This window comes from Poeciliopsis prolifica, unplaced genomic scaffold (assembly GCF_027474105.1).
Source record: "Poeciliopsis prolifica strain line A6 unplaced genomic scaffold, Auburn_PproV2 SCAFFOLD002, whole genome shotgun sequence".
NCBI classification, from domain to species: domain Eukaryota; kingdom Metazoa; phylum Chordata; class Actinopteri; order Cyprinodontiformes; family Poeciliidae; genus Poeciliopsis; species Poeciliopsis prolifica.
Genome location: NW_026562377.1, coordinates 22,574,778 through 22,601,800, shown reverse-complemented (window position 1 = coordinate 22,601,800; position 27,023 = coordinate 22,574,778). Strand labels below are relative to the sequence as shown.

Below are 27,023 nucleotides of genomic sequence, written 5' to 3'. Positions count from 1 at the left end.
AGTGGAAATTTAGCAAGAGCAGAAGTTTCTTTAAGAGACAGCGGCCCAATTTCAAGATGTTACCCTATAAAGCCGAATTTCTTACACGTCATATTTTTATAACAATTAAAGTTAACATAGTTACTGGATTGTGCCATAAAATGCCTGGAAAATACCGCCTCTTAAAGTTTATTATTTTTTATTTATTTATTTTTTTATTGGTGCATTTAAGCAAAATAAAGTAGCGCCTGGCTTCCGTCTGTTAGCATCCTGTGGGTGTGGTGTGTGTGTCAGTCGGTTTTGGCGCCAACCTCTAATCAGCTCCGTCTCAGCCAGTTCCCAACTAGTCAGCGTTTGAGATCCACCATCAGCCATTAATGACGAGGCAAAACCCAAGACCAGTCAATTACTTGTTCAGTCACCTGTCGAAGCATTTATTATACGGCTGGCAAAGCAATCTATTCCTGTTTTCATGCAACACACGAGTAAAAAAAAATGCAACTACTGCAAAGTACTACAGGAATTAACTTTTTAAATCAGTTTCTTCAGTTTTTATCTTCAGACTGATTTTAATGTTGGTGATGATAAATGAGCACTTTTCATAAGTTTTGTTTATGGATGTCTTATCTAGGTGTTTTTCATCATTCTTTCATTATCATACAAATGTTAGATACTTTATTGTATCTAACATTTGTGTTAGATACAAATAGAGTGCGGTTAATGTAATATTTATTTGATAAAAAGTACAACGTTTTGATTATTGGAGGAAAATAATTTTAATCAAATAACTAAAAAGCCAGGGATTTCTCTCAAAATACAAAACTCTGACATGAATACAGGTTTTTTTTCATACTATTTTAATCTGGTGTAAACTGATTATCTGAACTAGTTCAGTTAACTCCAACAATATGGGCTTTATATAGGATCTAGCATTCAAGCAAGACTCTCGACTTAGCTGCTCTTATTTTCCCAACCTTATTTTTCCCCAAAGCTCCACTTTCCTCCTGTGAACATGAAGACAAACGTCCCTTTCTCTCTTTGTACCAAGCAAACTATTATTGATTTTAGGAACTTAAAGTCGTCTATATGTGGCTTGACTCATCCACAGAAATGACTCCAGCTTAGCCCTCAAGGTTTCCGGACCAATCCTGACATAAGAGCAGCTCAAAGCTGCTCTGTGGTTTCTACTTGCTGGAAGTTGAATCTCGATTCGGTGGTTTAAAGCCAGAAAAACAGACGTGTAGAGATAAACTAAACAATCACTTTGATGTCACTTTAAACTGCCCAAGTGGCTGAGCACAAAGAGTCCAAGACCGTTTTGCAAATAGGCCTCCTTTAATATGCGGCATGAATTCATCATTTGTTTTTCCAGACAAAATCTCACTAGCGTTGTCACCGCTTTGTCTTCTCTTACAGCATTATTTATATTCAGCAATGACTGGCATTAAAAAAAATAAGACGGGTTTGGTTTGTGAATAATATGAAACACAGACGACTCTCTTGCCACACGAATGTCCTACTTTCATCGACTTTGAGTTGTCAGTCAACTCATTTTTTCTTTTTTATTACTGCCTGTGTTTTTGTCTGCTTTTTTCTCTGGAACATATTCGCTTTGTTGCATTTAGACTTTCTGTAGATCTCTGCATCATAACCTCCTGTTAACGTCTACTGTTCAATGATCCTGAGTTTTCTGTGAGACAAACAAAGTGCTCCTCTACAGCAAAAGATTCTCTCCGGAGGATCTTTTCCTGAGCATGTTGTTGTTTCTGTAACAAATCGATGCACCAATCGATCATCCATTTATCTCGTTTGCCTCTGATTAGTGATCAGTGCGCCTATTATAAAACAAACAAAAAAAAACTTTCATCTTTCATTTAGTGCATAAAAACTAGAATCCGTATGATTGTATTCGTTGAACTTGAGGCACTCAATTTTGAGTTCATAAAAATTTGTGCATCGAAAATTTGGGCCAATCAGAGACTTTGAACAAAAATGATCACACTGCTGATTCACTTTTGCTTCTCTGCTTCAGATAAACTCCCCACAATCCTTTTCTGCAGCACTATCGCTGTCAAATGACCAAACACATGACCAACCTCTTCCCTTAACTTTCCAGAAACAAACAAGCTGGAAAAAAATATCGGTTGTTAAAATCATCTTAGTTTTATTCATTGGACCATTGACTAATATCAACCGATACCGATGTTCATGCCGATTTATTGTGCACCCCTAATCAAAATCTGATCTAATATAATAACTTCTTCGTTTTTGCTTTGATTTGAAGCTACTATCTATACCTGCAATGTATTTGGTTTCCTTAAAACAACAAATTCGATCTGGTCAAAATGGTAATCAGCAGTCCCAAGTCTCAAAGATAATCATTAATCCATAGCATGATTGGGGCATTTCTAATTTATTATGTAAGAGAGTTTCAGCCATAAAGGCTCCTAGAGAACCTGATTGCGGCTGTGAAGCGATCTTCCCCGCTGACAACACAACAGATTTTTAAGCAAACGACTGTTTTATTGGGAGGAGGGGAATCACATCACAAAAACTGTTGTGCCTCTGTATGCCCAGTCTCTTTCCCTTTGCATGCACTTGTCACCTTTCCATCAAAAAATAAACAAAACAGACAATAAATAAATAAATAAATAAATAAAATTACAAAGCTAAGCCCAAGATTCCCAGAGGATTCTAGAAATCTCCTTTTTCTAGAAGCCTTAACGAGCTGGTTCTCCAAAGCGCCTGTGAGCGCACGGGTGCGTCCCGCTCCCAGAGAGGCTCACCTTTAGGAGGCGGATCTGTCTGGATCAGCCAGCCATGCAGAGTCACCGAGCTACAGGGGCATATTGTGTGTCCCAACAGTGTTGCCTTGTTACCAGGACACCACAGTGACTCGGGTGGATGACCGACCGGGAAAGCCCCCCTTCCTCTGCCCGCTAATAACATGCCCAATGAAATACCCTCGTGTGTGATCACCTGACTCCTTTTGACCAATCGGACAACGTGGCGAGCGTCGTGGTCCGAGCTTGGACACAAAGCCACATGTGTTCTGTGTTGCTCAGTGGGTCATTTACACAATGTGACAGGAGAGGGATTTTTTTTTCTTTTAATGAAATTCTGGCACACACTGTAACTCTTCCAGTAATGAGACAGCGTTAATGGTCAGAGTGTAATTGATTTGTATGTCTAATTAATCAGATAATTGGTTACAATAATGTGTTCACTGGAGGATGTTCAGTTTCTTATTGGATGAGAAGAGAGTATATTAAATAGTTAACATTTCTCTTTGCTTTGACAGGTACATATTTGCACAACAGGACTAATAGTGACCCCACCCCCTAGCAGTCCGGTTACCACAGCAACGGTCTTCACATTTCCTTCAGAGACGAGCTACACCTCCATCGCTCTGGTAGGTCGAACATGGAAGAGCTGGAATCGCTATTAAAAATCAGAAATTGAATTTGGCATAAAAGAATTAGCGATTTTATTTAAGCCACATCGCCCAGCCCTGTCTCAGGTGCACTTTGATGTCCTAAAATAAAATCCAATGCAACCAATCTTTCATTTCATCAGTAAATGACGATGAACTGTAAAAAACCTGATTTCAAATCTGTGGGAGGAACTTGGTGGTGGCAGCATGGTGATGTGGGAATGTTTTTTTTTTGCATTTGCAGAACCAGTAAGGGTCATGTCAGGGCTATATGCAGGGATAATCCTGTAAGAATGCCTGAATGCAAAGGAACAGAGACTTGGTTGAATTGATGGGTGACCGATTATAGACTTACTGCAATATTTTGTGGTACTATTGTGATAATAATAAAAATTATTATTATTACAGCTATGACATTTTTAGATCTCTTGGTTGCTGTGACTGCATGCCACAGGACTCATAGTGGCAAAAACCCAGTTTTTAAACCGCACATATAAATCTTTTATTTTTTCCATTTAATGTAATTACATTTCTCTGTTGGAGCTTAATGAGATTTAAAAAGAGGAATGGGCAAAAATATCAGACTGAAAATGTGATGGCGACCCAACGCTGAATTGAGTTTACTCAGGGCTGTGAATATGAACCCACACCACACTTTGTTACATTTTGATAAAAAATAAAAAAAATACTGAAAACCATGTAAGTTTTTTTTACAATTATGCTCTGCTTTGTGTTGGTCTGTCACATAAAGCACATTAGACTTTGTGCTTGGAATGTAACAAAAAGCCAAAGGTTAATGGGTGTGAATACTTTACAAGGCATTGTAGATGGTTGAGCATGTTAAAATGTCCATAAAAATGTGCTTTTAAAATAAACAACTCTTTCCTAGAGATTTTTTTGATAGTCCACAAAGCCTTAAAAGTTTCATTAAGACGTCCTGCAGGTTGCTGAAAACAGCACGTACACTTCCTGTCTTTCTGTGCGTCCGCTCTGGTATGCGGAGTCACTGAATGAGCAGGAATGTTGTACACAAAAGGTTGAGCTCTCCGCGTCACTTGGGAAACCTACATGATGTTTTTGTACACATGATTTCTCCAGGCTGCAGGCAACCTAATTACTTCAGCTCAAGCCTCGGCAGTGAACCGTGGAGCAGATCGACGCTGGCGTGCACACGTAGGCTCGCACACACCGCAGGGCTGTCTGAGCGCCACTCTCCTCCCCCAGCCTGTCATGGAAGCTATTACTCTGCTGCTCGCTGCTGCCAGTGTTCGACTCAAGGAACTTCTGAGTAGAAGAGCATCATTTCAGCTCCCTTATTTTGGGGGGTTTTTGGTATTTGTTTTTGCGGGGATTTTGTGTTTTCCTCGCAGTGCTTAAACGTTCGCAGTCGAAGATCTTCTGAAGAGCGCGAGTCCACTCGTGGGTTGGTTCTGGTGGTTGCTCTAAAGTGTGCTCACCGACATGTTTCTCATTTCATATGGACCCAATTAAACGCTGCAGTGGATTTAAGATCTAGCCATGTGGTCTCCTAGCAGCAAGAAAACAAGCAGAACAGGAGATTCTCCTTTCCCAGAGAAAGTCAGGGATAAGAGTGCGTGTCTGCCACACCATGCTCCCTTGGTGTGGGCAAACCCAAGGGAATAACCCAAGTGACCTGTCGTCTTTCAATCTCCTTCTCTCGTTGCTAATAAATAAACTGGTTTCTCCGCTTATATGGCTTTGTTACTGAGGTTCGTCTTACTTCTTGCTTTGGAGTTTGTGCGTCATAACAAGAGGAGATAAGTAATGAATTGTTGTGAAATTGTAATTGAACACTGATCCCGTCTAACCACTAATATGGTTTTCCTATTTTCTCTCTCACAGGATACTCTTCCGCCGCCACCTCCTCCTCCTCCTCAGTCCCCGGTTAGCGGAGCGGCGTATTCCCTCGCTGCCGGACAGAGACCCTCCCCCAGCATAAGTGACCAAAGTGGCAGACAAAGACCTACAGTGTAAGTAAAACAGGAAAACAAACACTCCCAACACAGATTTTAAGGTCTCCATCAACATGCTGCTTGTGCTGCGGTGGTTCAGACTGAATGCGCCGTCCTAGTTGGTGGAGGGAAATCTTTGTGTGACCACCCTCCTCTCAGCTGTCGGTGTGGGCCTGCAGACGGAGCTTGTGTGTCGGTGAAAAGGTCAAAACCTGTCACTGAAGGTTTTCAGGGTCCCTCAGGGAGATCCTTTCTCTCACCTCTGACTTTTGACCCGCTCACCTTTCCCCTCATTACTCTCCCCAGTCAACCCACACACCTGATGAGTGTTTGCTCCTCTCCTGCCAGCTTCTCCTGTGGTCATCTGGATCTCCCAGTGCATACATGTTGGTCGATGGGCATTTATATATTTATATACCTTGTAACTTTTTCACATTTTTGTCCCACTACCACCACAAATTTTAGTGTATTTTGTTAGATTTTTGTCTAACACGTAGTATGCCTGATACATTTTTATTTTCTTTCACTTCCTCCACATTCATGCACTGTTTTGTGTTACTCTATCATAGTCCTTTTTGTGCTGACTTTCTTCTGGGTCAGAGAGCAAAGTCTGTGCCGGAGGGACTCGGCCGAGGTGCGGACAGCTGTCCAGCTGGGCTGACAGGGAATCAAACGCACACAATCTCGCTTTTATTTCTGAGCAGTGTAGGGATTTTATTGCCGTGGTTTTGAAAGCTGCGTTATCGGTTTGTTGTTTGATCCAGCTATGTGGCCATGTTCCCATACACCCCACGTAAGGAAGATGAGCTGGAGCTGAGGAAAGGAGAGATGTTTTTAGTGCTGGAACGCTGTCAGGACGGCTGGTTCAAGGGCACCTCGATGCACACTGGAAAGATTGGAGTCTTCCCTGGAAACTACATGAGCCCAGTCAGCAGGTTAGTCGCTGAGTCGGTGTCAGCATGCTGCACACTCACGCTTAGCTTTACAGCAGCATGCCTGCACAATCATTCTTTAATATTAACTCCTACTTTATTTTGAGGTTATGTATTTGATGCTTTTGTGAACTATATTGTTATATTTACCGTGGAAGTTCCTGAACCATAGACCTGTCCCATGTTTAAACAAATTCCTATAAAAATGAGCAGTTGAGTGGTTTTCAAATTCCTCTTTAGAAATGTGTAACTAGTTTATTTCCTTGAGTTTGAAATGTAAAACCTGTGATATTCTTTGTGTAGAAATCCAAGTCAGTTAGCTTTTAATTCATCTTTTTAGAGCAGCAGAGTAGAGAGACTTATGAGAGCCAGTTTATTCATGTATTTAACACAAGGTGTTTGCACAACCTTAAAAAGTCTTACATTTGTGTATCTAAAATCAAAGCCTTTGAATCTCTTACATTTTTCAGAAAATATGAAAGTTGACTTTAAATATGTTAATCACAATTCTTAAATTTTGTTGCGGCAGGACTATTAAATCTCATATATTCTTTGTAGTTTATTTTTCTTGTGGTTCTTTGTCAGCCAAAAGTTTGAGTCGCACACAGACATCTTCATTATGTTCTTCTACTTGAGGCGACCACTAACTAGTTGCTAATAAACCCTAACTAGCTTTTTGCATCTATGATGGCTAAGCAAAAATTACTGCCAGTTGGCTAGCCACAACTACTACAAAAAATGTGCAATTCTGTTCAGAGAATAGGTCTGATATAGGTCTGAAACTAAATTCATAATGGTCTTGAAAAGGTCTTACATCTGAGATGGTGAAACCTACAGAATCCTGTAATTATTTTCACCATTTTCTTTTACATTCTCTCCCATCAGGACGGCATCTGGAAGCACCCAACCCAAAGTGCCCATGAGCCTGTGCACTCAGGCTGGCAGAGGAGTCACCATCGTCAGTCCTTCCTCTGCTCCCCTCGGGGCTATTGTTCCTGGGCCTGATTTCAACAAACCCGTCCCTGCGTGCTCCACAGCTGTGTCTGCCTGCTCCCCACCTGCAGCTGTAACGTCAGCACAGACGGCCACAGGCCAGCAGCCAAAGGTTCCCCTGCACGTCAACTCGCAGATGACTGTGAATCAGGCTCGCAACGCTGTCAGAACAGGTGAAGCGCACAGATGTTGCCTAAAGACATGAATGAGAATTTCCATCTCATGCCGTTTCTGTGGTGTTTGCAGCTGCTTGTCACAGTCAGGACAGACCCACGGCTGCAGTGACGCCCATCCAGTCTGTGACTTACCTCCCACACGCCGCCATTTGCCCCCAGTCCTCCACCAATCCCGCTCAAGGCTGTAGCCGGGTGGGGGTGGCAATGGGCTGCGCCGCAGCTTCTCTGACCCCGCCCAACGTGAGCGCCGCGTCTCTGGATGGCGACGTTTTGAGACCCGTTCCTGTCGGGAGTAACTCTGCCCTCAATCCCTCGTCTAACTCAGCTCTTGCCTGCAGACTGGACAAGGATGTGAAGGTAGGATGTTGCAACACGGTGAAGATTTTGTGAGCAAAAACTTTCAAGGAATTTCTTATTGGAAGGCGGATCAAATTCACCAATCGATTATATAAAAATATCAGGTTTCACGATATTTACACAAACATTTCCTGAAATGTATAAAATGATCTCTAGTTACTCATATTTTAAGCAGAAAATCAAGTTTCTTGCCATATTAATATTTTACAGAAGAATGTTGCTATTCCAGATGCCAGCCAACTCTGAAACTCTTCTGTCAGATTCTGACTGTGCAGGATGTTCTGTTAAGATCAGAGTCTGTCCAGGAGGAAGTTCTTGAGGGACTAGAGGCTTCACTATCTCAGCTATCAGCCCAGTGTGGTAAAGCTCCAATCAACCTCGTTGCTGCTAGACAGGGTCTGACGCATTTTTGAAAAGTATTAATTTCATGTATCTAAAATTAAGACCTTTTTCTTAAATTAATTTTAAAAAAATAAGAGTTGGCCTTTAATACTTTATTCCGAGGTCTCAAATTTTGTCTGTATTTTTTTTTCTTGATGGACTTTTCTGTCAGACAAAGGCTTGAGTTGCACTCAGACATCTTCACCGCATCTAAGCTACCAATGCTAACTCACTGCTAACATATCCTAGCATCTCTTTTCTTAGAGCTGCTTCCGATGTGGGCTTTAATGAAATGACGGCAGGAGCCAATTCTTTGGCCTTGCACTGGTTTAAGGCAGGGCCAGCAAACGAATTGTCAGACAAACCAACATTGCCCCATTGACTAAGATTTTGAAATCTCTTTGGTTCACCATTTCTGCCAGTCAAGTGAAGTTTTTCTCATACCAGGCTGCGTTACTTCTTGCCCTCACTGATGCTCAATTACCTCCATACTCTCTGTTCAGCCACCTAGCATAGAGTTCATGACAAATACAGTTATTCCATCAGACTACACCTCCATGAAGATCTGTTTTTTATCGTCTCCCCTTTCTTTCTGTGAAACAAAGGAGGTGGAGTTTCCTACGTCTTGTGCACACACTGTGTCTAAGTTGATTGTTCACAGAGGATGTTTCTGTCCCATCAGCTGTTTGTGAGCTTTGCCAACACCCCCAGGCACAGAGCTTGTCAAGACAGAGACTCTTATTGGATTGTTGAGGCCTTCCATCAGTCTCCCACTGCCTCAGGCTGAAGAGATAACTCTAGCTGGAGTGTACCAGCCTCATGGACATCATCCAAAATGGACCCATGCTCTGCTGCTTGTTGGTCTTCACTCCACACTTTTGTCAGGTTTTATCACCTGGATGGAGCACCTGAAGAGCACCTGACAAACAGAGGAAAAACCGTGTTGTTCGCCTGAAGGCATGATTAGAGATGTATTCTGCCAGGATACCCATCTCATACAGCATTTGTACGTCGTTCCTTTCCTCCAGGGAACTGTAGTTGGATAACTAACATTATATTACATGACAGACTAAGGTTACAGCCTTGAAAGGAGAAAAAGACCAAGTTGAATACATCTTATAGTCTTCCTGTTTTCTGCTGAAGTTGGATGATATGTCCCCTGTGTTGATTTGAATTGAACGTTTTCGTCAGTTATGAAATGGCTGGATTGACAAATGAACAATATGTTGAAGGAGACATTACATTAGAAAATAATTCATTTAGCCTTAAATACATTTATCACAAGTTTCAAATTGTATGAGATTAAACATTTTTACTCTCATATATTCTGTGTAGTTCACTTTTCTGTCGGACAAAAGTTTTGAGTCTGACACAGAAATCTTGATTATGTATCTCGAGGCGGTTGAGGCTAGCGCTAACTAGCTGCTAATAAATCATAGCTAGCTAGCTTTTTTTGCATCCATCATAGGTAAGTGTAAATTATTGCCAGCTGACTGAACCATCTCAGTTTTTGCCTCTGGCAGTCTTCTGTTGCCTGTGCATTCTTTTGTGATATAGATCTTAAATTTTATTCATAAAAAGCCTTAAATTTGATTTGGTGAAACTCTGCATCGGCTGTGGAGGACAAGCTGTCTGTAGCTGCAGCCTGAATGAATTTGTTTTAAAGAGACTAACTTTGAGCATTCTTCACGCTGTAACAACTTTTGGTGAATTGGTTTGATTAGTTGGACCAGTTGGTGATCAGAAAAACACCAACTGGTAGGTCACCAGTCAATGGTGATATCGTGGCTGTTGCTATCGGACACAGCAAAATCATTCTCAACAGTGTTTGATTTTGTCAATAAAATGAGTCTCTTCATGTCTTTAAGGATACGAAGACATGTAAATGATTTCAAGGTTTGTTCATTTCTACCAAATGAATTGTTGCTGGGGTTTTTTTGCAGAGAGAAAAGAAGAGTCTTCTAAAGCTGTTGTCCTCCAACAAGAAGAAGTCTCGTCCTTCGCCCCCCTCCTCTCCCACCCTGGAAGCAGAGCAGGCTGCAGCTGGAGAGGTGCTGCACGGCGCGGTGGGTTCCGACACCTCCCCTCCCTCGACCTCAGCCAGCTGCCTCGAGCCTGAACCTGCTGTCGTTGCTTCGTCGTCATCCTCGTCCTCCTCTTCCTCCTCCTCCATGCTGGAGTCATCCCACCGGAGGAGCGGCCCTCTCGACGGATGCGCCCCCATCGCTCCGCCCCCTCGGCAGCCCTGCTCCTCTCTTTTATCACAGCAACATGACGCACGTCCCATCATATGCGAGAGGTACTGATGTGAAAGTTTCGCCGTATTGTCCTGTCTGTCCCAGATTCAGAAGGTGTAACATTATACAAGGTCGGCTCGGTTGTCTCTGAAGCGGTGCGTTGGAGTATCTGACTGTGCCTCTGGCTGTTCTCCCCAGGTACAGGGTGGTGGTGTCATATCCCCCGCAGAGTGAGGCCGAGCTGGAACTGAAGGAGGGAGACATTGTGTTTGTTCACAGGAAGAGGGAGGACGGCTGGTTCAAAGGCACGCTGCAGAGGAACGGCAGGACCGGCCTGTTCCCCGGCAGTTTTGTGGACAGCTTCTAACCAGAGACGCTCGGGCTCATCGTTACGACCCGGCGTGAACGCTGCTGAGAGAACCGGCCCAACACTTGAAGTTAAAATCACTCAGAGCTGGGGGAGAGAAATACATTTTGTTTTATTAAAAAAGCACAGTGGACAGAGTTAAGTGGAGGACATAGCACACTACTCATAAACCTTTCTGGGTTTTTTTTTTTTGGTTATTTATATATTTGTAACAACTCAGCTGTAAAATGGGTGCCTTGTACCGTTCCTCACTTTATCGTACATAAGGACACAACCGTAATCGGTCCTGAAACAACCCATATGAAATATTCATCCGATTGTTTCACTTTTTAACTTATTTCATGTTGACGTTTTATGAAGCTACACATGGACAGATTGAAGGGATAGTTCTGGAGTTGTAAAGTTATAAGCAGTAAACATCTTACATGCAGTGATTAACTCCTTTAGGTGTCTTCAGTCAGGATAAATCCAGATTAGCTGAAGTGCAACAGAGTCCAAAACCAAAGTAGATTTAAAACAACTCTGGTCTCAAAACAGCAAAGAAGCTTTTATGAACTCCTTTTATTTATGTTTTTTTTTTTTACAGGGATCTTTAAGCTTTTGTCACATTTAAATCAGCTGATTATTTCCACTGAGTCCAATGACTATACAAGAAATGGAAGTAGAAGGTGTTGCGCCAGTAGCAGCGTTCCTGTGTGAAACAGGAAAGTAACTAGTGAAGTATTTCTGCTCTTATATAAAAGTAAAGCAGTGTAAAAAGCAAAAATAGTACAGCTGCAAGTGGACACTATTTCATTGGGGTGTTTTTTTTTTTTTTTTTTTAACACTACAAGACTTTTCTATAAAGTAGTCACTCTAACGTGGCGACCGACCCACTACCTCAGTTTCCTGTGTAATTAACTAACAGAAGAGGGTTTGAAAAAAAAAAAAAAATGTTACAGTGCTGTTTAAATTGGAGTCATTTTAACACTAAGAAGTCCGTTTTGGTCTTGGACTGGCCGTTAGCTTCAGCCTCCAGGATCCGTTCCTGTGGATTTATACTTAATGAAGATGCTAATAGAGTTAGCTTCCACATGTACAATGTTATCTGTCATACCAGCTTGTCAATCATAGTTTTCTGATAGATGTGAAAATTTGGAAATGGTTTCTTTTCTGGTCAGTTCTGGATACGTTTAGAACAACTAAAATAAAACGTGAACTCCGTTCGATACACTTGGAAAACCCCTGAACTATCCCTTTCCGTAGTGCACATGCCTTATGTCATAATTGACCCTGTCCGTAGTGCTTCTTCTGTTGGCCTGCTGGCAAAGGTTTGATCATTGTTTCAAGCTATCAGCAGGGAGATGGAGCTGACTGGAACAAACGAGGGCGCTGCACCGTCAGAACAACAACCAAACCGAATCCTCCCCTGCTCCCCATTGCCTGAACAAGAGGAGTCGAAGTGAGATCTGCTGTATTGCACATGTGAATCCTCAAAGCTCAAATTTGTGAATGCTGCACATGACTAAATATTTCTGTGCCACTGGGCAATTTTTTATTTTTTAATGACTATTTTTTTTTGTCCTTTCCTGAGGTGTGGTGGAGGTTGCTCTTTGCATGTCGTTAGTAAAGCTATCGCCTGGACGGAAGGTGAGGATGTTAACGTCTTAAAAATTTACACTCCAGATGAACTTTTTTGCAGTCAAAAGCAGTTTTTGTACGTTTTGGCTAATATATTCACTGACCAGAGTAGCTGCTCTTCTGACCCCTGGCAGAAGCCGAACCCAGACGGAGCTCTGCGTCACTAGAGCGACATTACATTTCAGAAAAAAAGCAGATTGTGTTTTTGTATATTTATCTCTGCGAGGCATTTCAGAGGCCGACACCTGCTGCTGGTAGAGCTTACGACTGACCCGACACAGAAGCCCTTCACTGGGATTTCTGGTTTTAAACACTAATAACTCTTTCCTAATGTGACTTCTGGCAATAAAGCACACTGCTGACCGAAGCGCAGACTGTTTGCCTAAAGTAGCACGACGTATCACTCCACAGGAAGAGGCGCGTAGTGCGATTCTGAGGAATCTCAGATTTTTATCAAAATCAAATCACTTTGAGCCCTTTATTGAATTTTTTTTCCTTTCTAAATGTGACTTGAACTTCTTTTAATATGTTGTGATTAGAGGGGTTTGTCTCACATTTGTGGCTCATTAAACATAAAATGAAATGAAATTAGCTGGGTTAGACTGACTACTGTGCTACTGCAGGAGGAACCATTTCTCTAAAATCATTACCAAGTACATGCAGTTCTTCCTGTTACCGTAGACCGACCGACACAGTTAGTGCAATTTGACTTTTTCACATTGTCTGAATCCTGTTCAGATTTTAACGTTGACTTGTGCCAACTTTGACTTGTAGAATCGGGACCCAGAATTTCAAGCACAAATTTTCAATTTTTTTTATTTTTTTGTGTTATTTTGCCTTTCGTTGTTAATTAAAGGGGACCACTGTGTGACTGACTGCTGGAAAATGTTATAATTTGTCTGATATGTGGAGAACGATGGTACACGTCACTGTCCAGGTCTTGTTTGTTTGTTGTTGTTTTTTTTTTTTTGTCCTTTTTAAGTAGAATGAATTTGATGTCTTGTCAATCACACCAACCTCAGACTATTTGCTCAAACCTCTCCTCTCATTTCACCAGTTAGCCTTTCATCTTACCCAAAAAGGCACAAATGCACAAATTTCTACTGACGTACGCACTGTCACGGATTTGCTCATTTCCCCTCCACCTGTTTGTCTGCTCATGCATATGCTGCACAGTTTGCAAACATGAAGTGCTTCTTGAAGTAACTCAAGTCTGTTCATTCGTTTATGATCATCAGCAAACAATGTTTTCCTCATCCAGTCTAACATGATGTCTAGACGCCAAGGTGACTTACTTGATTTTTTTTTTTTTGTCTTTCTTTTTTTCTTTTGTGTCTTAGTCTGTTTTATGCCTAAAACTGGTAAAAAATGAAATCTAATTATTTGGCACATCATGTCTGTTATGTGAAAATAAGAAAAAAATATTTCGAAGCATTTGAGGGAATCACATATTTTGTAAAACAAACAAAAAAATCTATAACAATAAAATCAAACTGTTTCTGTATTTTGTTGAAGTTTTCTGTTTTTATGGTATTGTGGCGTTTTTTTTTTTCCTGATCAGATTAGGAGTACAGACGTACGGAAGTGTTTATTAGCAGCACAGCAGCGTCTTCTGCAATAATTGGTGGCCTTTGTGAAGAGGGTCTAAAAAAAGACTCCTTTTATTCCATCTTTTTAATGACTTTGCAGCCATGTTTTCTTGGCTTTCCCATTTTAAGGAGTCACTGTGTTAAATACTGCATTAGATTCTCAGAAACGGAAAGCCCTGGGTTAATAATTACAGTTTCTTAAACACCCTGATTCACTTGAAATAAAGGATAAAAGTTTAAAAAGATGTATACTAAAGATGTATATACATTTCCAGGAAATTGCTTTTCCCCATCAAGTAAATATACCCAAATTTATATATTTTTGCTTTTTTTTTTCAGATTGAGGTTGCTTTGAATTTGTTTTGAAATCTTTCTAGACCAGTGGGGCCAATAAGTGTGCAAGCAGCTGTGTTTTTTACAGCCATGTTAAGGTTCTGCTCTGTATGCATGCACACGCAGCAGCAGCTCTGGTTTTTTCTCAGAGGACACAGTTGGAGCGAGTTTGGGTACATGTGGTCATTGTTTCCATGAAGAGCCTCTCAGACAGAGGTGAGCCTCCCCCGGTGTGTTCGGCTGGGAAACACTGACAGGAGCTGACACGCACCCACAGAGGTCATCGTGTTGCACTCGGCCCCCTGCAGTGGTCGGGTTACCATGGGAATAGGTTATTCTGATACACGAGCTCAAGACTGTATGTACTTGGCAGCAGAAATAAGAACAGTAGCATATAATCGACATAGATTCTAACTTCAGTATGCATTTCCATAATTTTCTGTTCCATTTGGTGCGTGTATGGCGGGTTGGGATGTGTTTAAAAATAGAAGTCATGCTACATACAGTAGGTGGTTCAAAAATAGCTTTTGAGGACTGAATGTAGTTCAGGAGCTCAGCATCAGGTTGTTCCTGTTCAGATTTTGTTCGTGAAGGACGAACAGAAGGTGCATTTTCTCTCAGGACTGCGATGTCTTCTGGAAAACACTTTCAGAAAATCAATGAAAACTTCTTCTTTTTTTCTTTCCTAGGAGTGTTTGTGAGTTAGAAAAGTGCACAGCTCTACTGGCAAGGATCACTGGATCACGAAGGTGTGACAGAGAGGAGTAATGTGTTTGGGAGGTGATGTGAATACAAATCCAATCTGGCTCTGCAGCCAGACTACAGTCAGGAACACCGTGTTGAGGAGCTGGGATGTTTAAAACACATGCCAATTTCTGCTGCAGAGAGGATATGATTCACAGGACTCTGCTGTGCTGCGTGTGAATCTTATTCAACCTCAGCAGATAAATCTTGCAGAAAAGCGGTGTGATGTTCAGGTGTGGGACAAGGCCACCCATTGCTATCATTACTCATTTTTCTGCAGTGCAGGCTGTAGTCTCGCTTTTTTTCTCCTCGCATAATGAGCATTTTTTTTAATTGCTCTTAATGCTGTGCACTTTTAAAGACTGAAATGTTTCTTTGCACTACATATCGAAAGTGCAGTGTCTGTTCACATTGACTTGCAAGTCTTGCAGCAGATTAGCAATAGTATTTTTGTTCTGGACTTGAACTAGGCCACTTTAGCACACATTTTTACTTTGGTCTTAATCATTCCGTTGCAGCTGTGGGTGAGTTTGAAGTTGTTGACCTGCTGGTTCCCCCACCTTCAGCCAGTCTGTCATAGGTTTGGGAATACTTCTTAAAACAAATCTTTTCCTTTTTACAGCAAAAAGTTTGCACATTTTTTCGTGTGTTAAGTATCACAAAATGCTTTCAATCTTCGGATTGTAATGTGACGAATAAATTCAGTAGGTTTGAAACTGAACCCCGTCAAGGACGGCCGCTGCACGCTTCCTGTTGTCAAGTCAGCTTTCGCTAAAGTTTCTATACTTCTTCGAAAACTTTGTGATTCAATCCAAACATTCCAACCGGTGTGTCCACAGCGCCCTCTGTCGGCTGGTGCTTAGCAACGCATATGTCGGCTCGCCAACATGGCGGCGTCTGTGAGTCCAGAATCAAACTAGCGTCGCTTTGCCAAGACAGCGAAGGCAACTGAACGAAATAAGGTAAGAACCAGCTGCATGTGTGAAATGTCCCAGAGATGAAGTGTGTGAATTATAAATGACGGTTGTTACATTGAGCCGAAAACATTTGAATCATCCCAGGCTGCTCTCCTACATATATATGACAGTTTTTCCCTCCAACTGTTCGGCTGGGACCGCGTCCTCCCCCGCAGGCTCATGTCCAGGCTGGCGGTGGTCTGTGGAGGCTCCAGGGGCATCGGGGAGGCGGTGGCCCGCCTGCTGGCAGAGAGGGGCTGCAGGGTGGCAGTGGTGTCCAGGAACCAGGAGGCAGCCGAGGCTGCTGTGGCTGCCCTGCGCGGAGGTGCTGCAGTTCGTGAACATTTGTCAGAGTGTAGAACTTTGCTTTCATTTGCAGGGGCGGTTTCTGCATGAAGAGAGACCAGGGCGAGCCCGGCCTCCTTCCCCCCCACAAGTCCCCCCCATTGCTACTTGGTCATTAGCTACTGCAACTATATATGTCAGATTAACACTTTTGTGTTTGTCTGAATTATACTTGAAGTGAATGGACAGGCAAATTTCCATTATTATGTACCTTTTCTTGTCCTATCAGCTATCCACGTGTTAAGCAACATTTTTTTTATGTTTTTCAATTCTTATGCCCCATCGCCGGAGCCTCTGAGGACAGAATGTCACATCCTCCCTAACAAAAACTTTTCACATGCAACGTCTTTTACACACACTGACTCTTGGTGCTGCCATTCGCTGTCCAGCTCTCCTTCATACTTGCTGGTCAAAAGAGTTTTAAGAAAAGTGGAAGTTTGTCTGTTCATTTGGTTCAGAGCAGATTATAACAATGCGTCGGCTGGCTCGCTCGCTCGCAGAAATGTTGTGTGTGTGTGCTCCTCAGCTGACCACAGGGCCTTCAGCTGTGACGTCTCTGTGGAGCAACAGGTGCAGGAAACCTTTGAGACGATCCAGAAGACCTGCGGAGACGTCTCTTACCTTGTGAACGCCGCTGGAATCAACAGGTGGGCAGCGGAGTAGAAATCTCAGCTGCATTTCTAGAAGTATTCATATATTTCGGCCTGTGTATCCAACTTGATAACTGATGTGCTGAAAGCCTTAAGGGAAACATATTTTTATTGCATTTGAAAAAAATAAATAATGCAGCTTTCAATATTAGTACATTTCAGGGAACAAAATTTCCAGTATAATAAATTTTAACTTACGTTATTTTAGATTTAGCTAGGCTTAGCTAATGTTAAGCTTTTTGCCTGAAAATACTCCAAGTTGGTTCAGTGTGAAACACAGGAGGGGCATGGCGGAGGAACTGTGGTGCTGTGGGCCTGGTTCCGTTAACTGTCAACATGTTAATCAAGAAATGACCAAATGAACACAGAAGTGCTTCACCAGAAACAAGATGTTTTATATGTATTGTGGTATTTTATGTTTTTACACTGTTTTGTTTTATTGTAGGGCTTTTTTTTAACTCCATGTAAATGTTAAGCACGTTGTGTGGAAACAGTTTTTTAATGAAGTTACCGTTATTATTATTATTATTATTATTATTAAGAGATTAGCACCCAGATTTGAATCTTTCAGAAATCTGAGTTGGGTTAAAGAGTTGAGCACTTCTGAGAAAATGATTTAGAGGGGTCAAAAATCTGTCTCTGTGTGCTAAATGTTACTGGAAAACTTGTCCTGTTAGACAGTGGTGGTTGTACAAAGTACCAAAATATATGTTTTATTCAGTATTAGATTAAGTTACACCTAAGAATATTTGTTTATGTAAAAGATCTTTAAGCTTCTTAAGGATGGTAATGACTGTGAATATTTCTGATCCTGTCATCAGGGATGCTCTGCTACTGAGGACAAAGCCTGAAGAAATGGTGGCAGTGCTCCACACCAACCTGCTGGGCCCCATGCTGACCTGCAGGGCCGCACTGCGCAGCATGCTGCGGACCCCCGGAGCGGCAATCGTTAACATAGGTCTGCTTCAGGGCTTCTACATCAGCTGTAGGTTAGCAGTTCAGACACCAGGAGGCAGCAGAGTCACATTGTTTACCTAACATAGATGCAATTCATAGAATAGCACTAAATTGGATTTTTATTTTTTTTTCTTCACATTATATCGTAAATTATTTTATGAGTTCACTGAGTTCAGACAGGGCAATTCCCTAGAAAACCTCAAGTTTTAACCTCTAAAATTCCCTTTATTGCATGTTTTTTTAAATTATTATTTAAAGGAATGTATGTTAAGAGATCACTGAGGTAATTTGATGTGAATCGTTTGTGGAACAAACCGCTGCGTTTGCATGCGTTCCCATCATACCTGGTTGCCTTAACAGAGCCGTGTTTTCAGGCTCTGTGGTGGGCCTGAAGGGAAACGCTGGCCAGTGCGCGTACGGTGCCAGCAAAGCCGGTTTAGAAGGTTTCACTCGGTCGCTAGCCAAGGAAGTGGCGTCGCGTAACATCCGGGTTAACCTGTTAGCTCCAGGTATGGCGTTGGCACACGCTCTTCATATGTCACCACCTTTATTTTTCTGTTTTCAGTCAAATTTTTTCCCTCTCATGTTAGGTTTCATCCACACTGACATGACCATGGGGCTCAAGGAGGAGGCCAGAGCACGCTCCATCCCTCTGGGGAGGTTTGGCACGCCAGAGGAGGTAGCCATGGCCGTCCTCTTCCTGTTGGAGTCTTCGTACGTGACAGGACAGGTGCTGGTGGTGGATGGGGGACTGCAGCTGGCCATGTAGGGAGTGGCATCACTGGTGCAGAAGGAAGGAAAGCCTTTCAGTCTTGGATGTTTTGTTCAAGCGAGGATGCTCATGATGAGCGTTGCTTTGTGCTAATATGGACGGCGATGAGACTGAGTTAGAAGATGAAATCCCTCATCTGCTTTCGGAGGGCTGTCCTGCAGAGTCACTGAGCCGCATTGTGTGTATGTTATGACTAACACTGCTGACTCCAAAGTGTCTGGCCCTGTCCAGACCTCTGTGCCCCGGGGTCATAAATTTAATCACCAGATTTAACGCTGCAGCTCATTTTCCATGACTGTCAAGCGCTCACTGCTGATTCCAGCGCTCATGTTTTGTTTTTCCCCACCTCCCTCGGGAGATTCCCCCAGCACATGTTACCCCCTCTATCTTCCCAACACCATCACCCTCCTGATTCCACCTCTGGTGGGGGCCTGTCCGGGAACGAGGCCCTTTGGGCTGCAGCTGGAGAAAATTAGAGGTGGGGGGTCGTATTTTTAGATTGGGGAATATTTTCTGTGTTTGGTTACAGCTTCGGACCTGCAGGGAGGACGGAGGCGACTGTCATGTCCAGTAGTAAGAACTTACTAGGTTCATCTCTACCCTTAAAAAGAATCGTTTAAAAAATTGAATAAATTAGCAACTTTACATGTTTTTACCCTCCTGCTGTAAATGTTTTGCATTGCAAAACGTACAACCCTTTTGTATTTCATTCTTTTCAAAAAATGTCAACATTGTTTGTCTATTGGTCTTCATTGTGCTTATGTCTATCGGTGAAATAATTTAGGAGGGACCTGCTAAAGGGTGCATATCGGTCGGACCCAAATCAGGGGTTGTGATGCTGAGAGGTTATGCAGGTTTGTGTCAAAAACCTCACCAGCTTAAAACAGCATGGGTTTGTAGCATTAAAATGACCAGCATTAGCTCAAATGCCGTATCACGTTGACCATCTTTGACCCACTCTGTTTAGTAGTTCAACCTGCTAGTTAACACCCACATATTGACATCATTTTAGCTAATTTTAACTTTTACACTGCCTATGAAATGGATCCTTCTAAAAAATGTTTTGGTCATGAGGTTTATAAAAACATTTCACTTTCGTCAGATCTGGAATTTTATTACAGTTCATGAGCGAAAACGAGATCAGGAGGATAATCTGTACACAGGCACTGATTGGCATGGAAATGAGCCAGCACCTTCAGGTCAGCTGATACAAGAGAGACGTCCAAACGGAGACAAAATGATAGATATAAATATATTTTAATTTCCTTTTTTTTATTATTGAGTGTTTATTACCCCTGAATACTGCAAGAAGTTGTGTTTTATACATCCATGTAAAAGCTGTTTGGCACTATACAGGTGTCTGAAAAGAACATGCAAAGAAAAGGTGTTTAATCGAAGTGATTTAAGGCAGTACGTTTATAAAACTTCATTTTGTTTGAAGGTATAATTTAAGATAGGATGGTTGGGAAGGTAAATAGAATAAAATAGTGTGATCTGTGCTGCGTAGGAGAGCTACATTGAAACCTTTCATGAGTCAGAACGTTACATTGCACACGGCTAGGAAACATAAACCTCCAAAGTAGAGGAAAATCGACTAAATGAACCTTCTTTAAAACCTTTTGTTCTCACCCCACTGTACACCTGCTCTTCCACATACATCCTGCTCATCTTCACCTCAAACCTTCGTCATACCAGACCGTCAACATTCAGCATGGAAGAGCTCACCTCTTCCAGTCCCTTCAAGTTCTGGCACCTCAGATGTGTGCATGCGTAGTGAATCTGTGTTGCACGGGTTTCTATCTTTCTAGGATTAAGAGGCACTTTAACTCTTCTCTCATCATAAGCACTTCAGTCACCTTCCAAGTCACCTTAATTTCTTTACTATAAAGGGTTTATAAGAATGAAACCACAGCTGCACCCTCCCCATCTCTGCAGTTCAGTGGTGGACTAGAGTTCAGTCTGGCTCCTGCCTCTCTCTGTCTCAGGAGTGTCGGGACGGAGGACGGAGGACAGGCTTCACAGGTGGGACGGGGTTGGAGTCAAAAATCTCTGCGCGTGTCTGCGTCCCCGTTACAGGTCGTCGCTTTCCACCAGGCTACCGGGTGGCAGCGGGCTGGAGTCGGGAAAGAAGGCCGCCTTCACGTCCAGGCCCCTCTCCGTCAGCGCGGCGTAGCGGCTGGCTGAGGGGCGGACCTTCTTGGGCTTGGGGAGGTTCGGCTGCTGCCACTGAGCTGAGGAGGGAGGAAACAGAGTTGGCGGCAAAGTACGCGGCAGGAAACGTGCGACTCTGCAGGCCTGAACCTACTGTGAACGTCGAGGCGTGCGGTGCTGGAAACGATGCCGGCGTCGTTCTTGGCGGACACAGTGTACCAACCGGCGTCTTCCTTCAGAGCCGGCTGGATTATCATACACAAGTAGCCGCAGTTGTCCTGGTGCATGCTGGGAAGGAGCATCAGTGTTAATGATACAAATTTACTTCTGACCCTCAAACCGCAGACATTTTAGTGGGATTTAATGCGATGAACCATCCATTAAACTTGATAGAAATCCAAAGTGTTGCACACATTTTTATTCTGCCTCTTTTACACTGAAAACAGTTAGAGTGGCCCAGTCAAAGTCCAGACCTTAATTTAAGAAAACTTGCCCAAAGATGATCTCCATAAAATCTGACTTGACTTTGTTTTGCAGAAAATGTGCAGAATTTTTCATCTCCATTTCCAAAGCTGGCTGATGCGAACCCTAACAGACACATAGCCGTAAAAGTGCAAATGTCTGGCAAATGTTTCAGGATTTCATGGCAAAAACAGGGTAGCATTTTTCCTCCTGCTTCCATTTCTGTGCATTAGTCCATTATAATAAATCCCACATAAAATCTAAAATACATCACACTCAGTGGCTGTAATGTGACAAAATGTGGAAAACTTTGCGAAGACGAATTGTTCTCAAAAAGCAAGAACTGCAGAGCTGCACCTGATTCTGTCTGTGTTGTGAGTGAAGGACTCGTTCTCCCTCTTCCAGAAGATCTGTGGGTGAGGAACGCCCATGACACGGCACTCCAGCCGCACGGGGTGACCCTCCGCCACGCTGGTGTTCTGCAGCTTCTCCACGAAGGACGGCGCCTTGTGCATCTCTTTAGCTGTCGAGAAGAGAGCCATCATTACCGAGGCGACGGTGAAACCACGCCTGCGATCGTCGTCCGTGCGCGACCTTTTGAACTCACCTGCAACGATGAGCTCCAGGTTGAAGGAGTTCTGGCCGGCCCGGTTGCTGGCGATGCAGGTGTAAATGCCGGCGTCGCGGCTCGTCACCGGCTCGATGACCAGAGAGTGGACCCCGTTCTCCCTCACCAGCATCTTGTGGGACGGGTCGGGACGGATGGTGTGTCCGTTCAGCTGCCAGATGAGGTCAGGGGTCGGCAGGCCACTCACCTGCGGGTGGAAGGAAGCGTTAGAAAGTCACTGTACTGCCGTGTGGAAGGGAATTTCAAGGCTCGCACTCTTTGCTTGTTGTTCTTGGAGAGCGGAGCGCGTCAGCTGCATATGTTCTCTCTGTGTTTACTGGGAGGACGAAGACACCAGTGTTTGGTTTATCTCTGTTATTTATCTGACGGAGCCCGGTCGCCTGCATGCTTCGTCGTGGGAACAAGTAGCACAAAGGACTAAATCTGGGTGAGAAACCCAACACCTGGCCCACCTGGAACATTCACCGTTCCCAAACGCCTCTGCTGAAATTCCAGTTCAGCGGCATTCGTGGAAATCACCAAGGGATGTGGACAACACTGGAAAAACTAAATCTTACCAAGTATTTTTTTAATTTAGTTTCAAGAGCAAATATCTCAGTACACTTGAAATAAGACAAAACTAACTTAGAAGTAACTTTTCACCAATAGAGTGGAGCTTGTTTTAAGTCAATAATTCATTTATAATGATGAAAAATAGCAGCTCCACTGGCAGATTATTTCACTTATAACAAATTATAACGATAAGTCAGTTCATTTTATTTTTGGTAAATTAACATTACACAAAGAATAAAAGCAAAAAAATGAAAAATTTTTGTAAACCCTTAATTTACAAAAAAAGGAATAGACTTAAACCCAGGCTGCCTTCCATGAATTATTCATTAATCAAAAGATCTACCACTAAAACTATATGTTTGTTTTTTAATCAATATTGAGGAATTAATAATTTAAAACATGCTGTTATATTTTGCTGAAAAGTTACTTGTAAGTTAGTTTTGCCTGATATCAAGTGCGATGAGATATTAGCACTGGAATCTTGGTCAGATTTCTGCCTGTTTGTTTTTTGTTTGTTTTTTTTCCCCACACAGGTCCTGTTGATAAATCTTCGCTATAAATGACCAAAAAAGAAATGGAGAGCAGTTTTTTTTTTACAGGCATAAAAAGACTGCCTTTTTATAGTGAGTTAATTGTGGGTCTGTTTTATTTTATTACATGAAGCAGTTTTAAGTAGTTTGTAAATGTTGCAAGGAGGCGAGGTAAAAGAGCAGGGGAAACTGGATTTGGTCCTTTAAGGCTTCCATCTTTGCATTCTCACCATTTATGGTGAGAAATTCATAAGAAAGCAAATGTCTCCTTTGAGCCAGTTTTTCTTATTTCCTACAGACTGAATCAAGGAAAAAGTGTGGAAATGTTTCTTTGGCAGCGCTGACATGGAGCCTCCCTCTGAGCGATCCAGACGCTGAATTAAAGGGTGGATCTGAAAACGCTTTTCTGTATTACTATGATTATCATATTCCCGTCGGTTTGGAGTTGGGTTTTTTTTTCCTCTCCAGTCATTCTCTGTTATTGTAGAGGATCCTATCCGCTTCATTTTAATATAGAACAGGGGTGTTCAAAGTGCGGCCCGGGGGCCATTTGCAGTTCAAGAATGACACAACTTTGGCCCGTCCTCCACAGGTGGTTGATGCAGGTGGAGACGTTTTATTTTTTAATCACAGGAGGTTCAATAAAAAATCCCAGTTTCTTTACTGTGTTTCAATATGTTGCCTGATCAGATGAAGCAGCAGCAGCGAACTGCATCTAGAACCAGGGATGTGTCCTCACCTTGCAGTCCATCCGGCACAGGCGGCCCTCCTGGACGATGAGGTCACCAGGCGCCTGCAGGAAGTGAGGACGGAAGTGACGCTCTTGGATGTTGTCGTTCTCGTCACCGCTGTCTCTGGACCGAGATCGGGGCCTGACAGCGGACGCAGAGCACAGCAGTGAGTACGGTTAAGGGAGTGAAATTATTTTGGGCAGGTGGTATAAGTGGCACCAGCTTTTGAACTGAACAGGGATTCAAACGTCAGCTGAGCGCAGATTTTCCTGATGTTAACAAACGATGCTCTGCTAGAGAGAAAACATCAAACGAAAATCAAGTTTTGTTTGCATTGGCTTGAGTTCAGGAATTGCATATTGTTATCAGTCTGTTGTTTTCCTACAGAACCTGCTGCAGGCGAGGACAGAAACCAGACTAAAGTTCATTAATTGTATCATTTTAGTAATTGATTATTTTGACAATTAGTTAATATAAGAAATTGGCACATTCTGCCAATATTTATTTGACCTCTTGAGCTTATTTTATACATTAATAGAAATACATTGAAAAAGTACAAATCATTTCCTTTTTTTAAATAAGAATATAAACATTTAATTGTCTAAATGCAGTCAGTGTAGCATTCCTTTGTTGTACAATTTACTTATATATTGTCACAGATTCAATATTTTTAACTTGGAGAGTAATCTGTTGGCTAGTTTTTGGTTTAACATGATAATAATTGGACAGAAAAAAAAGCTTAATATGAGATTTTTTTGGATTTTCTGCAGAGTTTCAACCAGGGGAAACTAAAACTACAACAGACCTGACAGGTTCAAAGTAGCACGTTCGTACAAAGAGTTTTTATCTTAAAACTCTACAAAAAACATTTCTATTTTACATTTGTCTTAAAATTACTGCTCTGAATATGTTCCCTTCAGTCTTAATACCACAGTTAATGATTAACTCATCACTAAATTGGTTGAGGTTTTCTTCAATCAGCGATTAATCACAATTTACCCCTTTAATTGTTTCAGCCCTATTTAATAGAATTACATACTTACAGAGAAAACTTTTAAAGGGGACTAGGGTATATATGTGTGTATATATGTATCTGTGCAAATGCTCAACACAGAACCAGCTTAAAGGGGGCATAAAGCATTTTGTTAACAAACAGTACATTTTACAGTGAGTTTTGTAGGAGAAGAAACTTGCTCTTAAATTGAAAACTTTTGATTTCTGAAAGAAAAACTCCCTCAAACCAGAACAATCATTTCAAGAAAGCTATGTGCGCTCTCCTCCCCCGACAGATCTGACATCAACCCTCTTTCTGTTTGTGATCTCTGCACCCCCAGGTGTTCCTCTGAATCCTCCCGGTGACCTCACCATCCCACCTGCACCTGAAGCAGGGCCGTACACAAAAGACGAAACCCAGAAACAACAACAACAACAAAAAAAAACGGTCATTCAGGCACCGATTGTTATCTCGATCTCTCTCCTCACCCAAAACAACGCGGCGCTGTTATCTAATCGGGGCGTGTCCGTGGTGATAACAGCTCACAGGTGGTTACATCCACAGCCTGTGAGATCATCTTTTACTATCCGGGCTTGCATGAGTGCACACCGTGTACACAAGGTCAGAACAAACGTGTTCTCTCTCATTAACACTCTGATTTTCTTTGAATGAACAGTTAAACAAAGAACAGAGTGTGATTTCACTTCATGGCAAACACTTGTGTAAATGTGAGTCTCCTGGAAGATTTTCTGGCCCGAATCTGTGCAGAAATGTGAGGGGCAGCTGCTGCACGGGTGCCAGCCAGCAGCTGGATGTACATGTTGTTACTTTAAACAAAAAAAAAAAAGTGCAGGTTTGGTTTTGTTTGCCCTTTTGAATCAAATGACTGAAAAAACATCACAATAGAAGCGTTTCAGTCGATAGTTATATTGGGTGACCTTTCCTGCTTTATCCAGATTTCACTTCATGCTGCTGGTTTTTTCATTTTCAAGCAGTTTTGTGAAACATGAAACTGCTGCTGCACAAGTTAACTCAACGAGTTGTTGCTAGGTAACCAAATACTGAGTGAGTTGATGCTACCTCCCTTGCTTAGCTCGCCTCTAAAGACTTTATTCTGCCTGCCTCTCCCAGAATGCAGTTCTGGATTGTGTCTTTTTCAATATATTTTACTGAACCCCAAATGTACCCTCAAATACCTATAGGTTTTACACTTCTTACCCATGTGTCCACCTGCAAGTATTTTTATGAATACTAGTATTCAAGTATTTTAAGAATTATGGAAATAAATAATTGCGAAAACGTTCAAATGTCATGCATAGTCGTACATTTGTCTGTTATTTTCTCAAATATTTACATCGGCTAGTTATTCCTAAGGGCGGTTTTGATCTTGGTTGGCTGCACTTGACTTTCAAAATGAAACAGATTAGTAAAGTCAGCAGCAGATTAAGCAAGTGCCACAAAATTTTCCCCCCTTCAATAGAACAAATTTGACCCGACGCCGTCAGGCAATTTGACCCAGCATAAAGAAAGAGGGAAAAAAAAACCACCGTCAGACAGCGGACCCTCACCTGCGCATGTGACCTGGAGCCATCCGTGGGCTGCGGCCGCGCTGGTTCACCGCCTGGACCATCATCCTGCCGGAGCAGCTCACCCGGCCCTGCAGTGGGAGGACAGAGAGCTGGAGTCTGAACCCAGGACCGGCAGTCACACGGAACAGGAGGAAATCAGATGCGTCTGATAAAGCAGGAGAACGCTGCTCTTCAGCCTGTCCTACATGAACCTTTCACCCCTCTGAGGGTGTTAGTGACTTTCTGCTTCATTCAACGCCTTCTTCCTGTTCAGACCAGCAGGGCGTTACCTGCAGCCTCCCAGAAAAATGTTTCTTCTTTTTCTTTCTTTTTTTTTCTGACTTACGTCTGGGTTTGCTGCCAGGATGGTGTAATTTCCGTCGTCGTCCAGCGAGGCTGCCGCTGTGTGCAGAGAGCAGGTACCGTCCGGGTCCCGGCTGATCCGGTAGTGTTCGCTCCTCTTGGAGATCTGCTTGCCGTCTTTAAACCAATAAACCTGCGAGGAAAAGATGAAAAAACTCAACGCTCAAGTTTTTTTTGTTGCGCTGTGGTTTTCTATGCACATCATATTTTAAAAGTATGGCTGTATCAAAATCAATGGATTTCACAAAAC

General features: G+C 42.5%; 3 protein-coding genes across 16 annotated transcripts in view; 2 read left to right on the top strand and 1 right to left on the bottom strand.

Annotated features, from left to right (window-relative positions):
* Nucleotides 1–13,952, top strand: part of sh3rf1 (SH3 domain containing ring finger 1) — a 41,261-nt gene extending 27,309 nt beyond the window's left edge. Inside the window, exons 6-12 of the mRNA XM_055054503.1 lie at nt 3,281–3,391; nt 5,276–5,403; nt 6,150–6,320; nt 7,203–7,483; nt 7,557–7,843; nt 10,168–10,523; nt 10,660–13,952. Coding sequence (XP_054910478.1) covers nt 3,281–3,391; nt 5,276–5,403; nt 6,150–6,320; nt 7,203–7,483; nt 7,557–7,843; nt 10,168–10,523; nt 10,660–10,828 — 1,503 coding nt within the window. The 3' untranslated portion in view covers nt 10,829–13,952. The remainder of the gene's footprint in view (nt 1–3,280; nt 3,392–5,275; nt 5,404–6,149; nt 6,321–7,202; nt 7,484–7,556; nt 7,844–10,167; nt 10,524–10,659) is intronic.
* A 2,012-nt stretch (nt 13,953–15,964) lies between these two features.
* Nucleotides 15,965–19,278, top strand: cbr4 (carbonyl reductase 4). 7 transcript variants are annotated; one of them, XM_055050073.1, is made up of 6 exons: nt 15,965–16,076; nt 16,202–16,395; nt 16,942–17,062; nt 17,887–18,050; nt 18,397–18,531; nt 18,613–19,278. In XM_055050073.1, the coding sequence occupies exons 2-6, from the start codon at nt 16,251–16,253 to the stop codon at nt 18,789–18,791; spliced, it is 744 nt and encodes a 247-aa protein (XP_054906048.1). In that variant the 5' UTR covers nt 15,965–16,076; nt 16,202–16,250; the 3' UTR covers nt 18,792–19,278. The 7 variants fall into 7 exon arrangements, with proteins under 7 accessions (XP_054906048.1, XP_054906060.1, XP_054906055.1 ...); XM_055050085.1 differs by lacking the exon at nt 16,202–16,395 and adding an exon at nt 16,450–16,526 and having other exon boundaries at nt 15,967–16,076; XM_055050080.1 differs by having other exon boundaries at nt 15,969–16,076; nt 16,247–16,395; nt 17,887–18,023.
* Nucleotides 19,279–20,032: 754 nt separating this feature from the next.
* palld (palladin, cytoskeletal associated protein) overlaps nt 20,033–27,023 on the bottom strand; it is a 64,937-nt gene continuing 57,946 nt past the window's right edge. For all 8 annotated transcript variants that reach the window (XM_055049973.1, XM_055049934.1, XM_055049966.1 and 5 more), the window contains 7 exons: nt 26,757–26,906; nt 26,411–26,499; nt 23,857–23,989; nt 22,015–22,222; nt 21,765–21,930; nt 21,100–21,233; nt 20,033–21,025 (listed from right to left, as the gene is read on the bottom strand). In XM_055049973.1, coding sequence (XP_054905948.1) covers nt 20,865–21,025; nt 21,100–21,233; nt 21,765–21,930; nt 22,015–22,222; nt 23,857–23,989; nt 26,411–26,499; nt 26,757–26,906 — 1,041 coding nt within the window. In that variant the 3' untranslated portion in view covers nt 20,033–20,864. The remainder of the gene's footprint in view (nt 21,026–21,099; nt 21,234–21,764; nt 21,931–22,014; nt 22,223–23,856; nt 23,990–26,410; nt 26,500–26,756; nt 26,907–27,023) is intronic.

Excerpts from the sequence above, each read along its gene's own strand:
- cbr4 (XM_055050054.1), top strand. The coding sequence starts at position 16,674 with ATGTTTTTCAATTCTTATGCCCCATCGCCGGAGCCTCTGAGGACAGAA. Across the intron at positions 17,063-17,886 it reads AACGCCGCTGGAATCAACAG|GGATGCTCTGCTACTGAGGA; the intron begins GTGGGCAGCGGA and ends TCCTGTCATCAG. Across the intron at positions 18,051-18,396 it reads TCAGGGCTTCTACATCAGCT|GCTCTGTGGTGGGCCTGAAG; the intron begins GTAGGTTAGCAG and ends CCGTGTTTTCAG.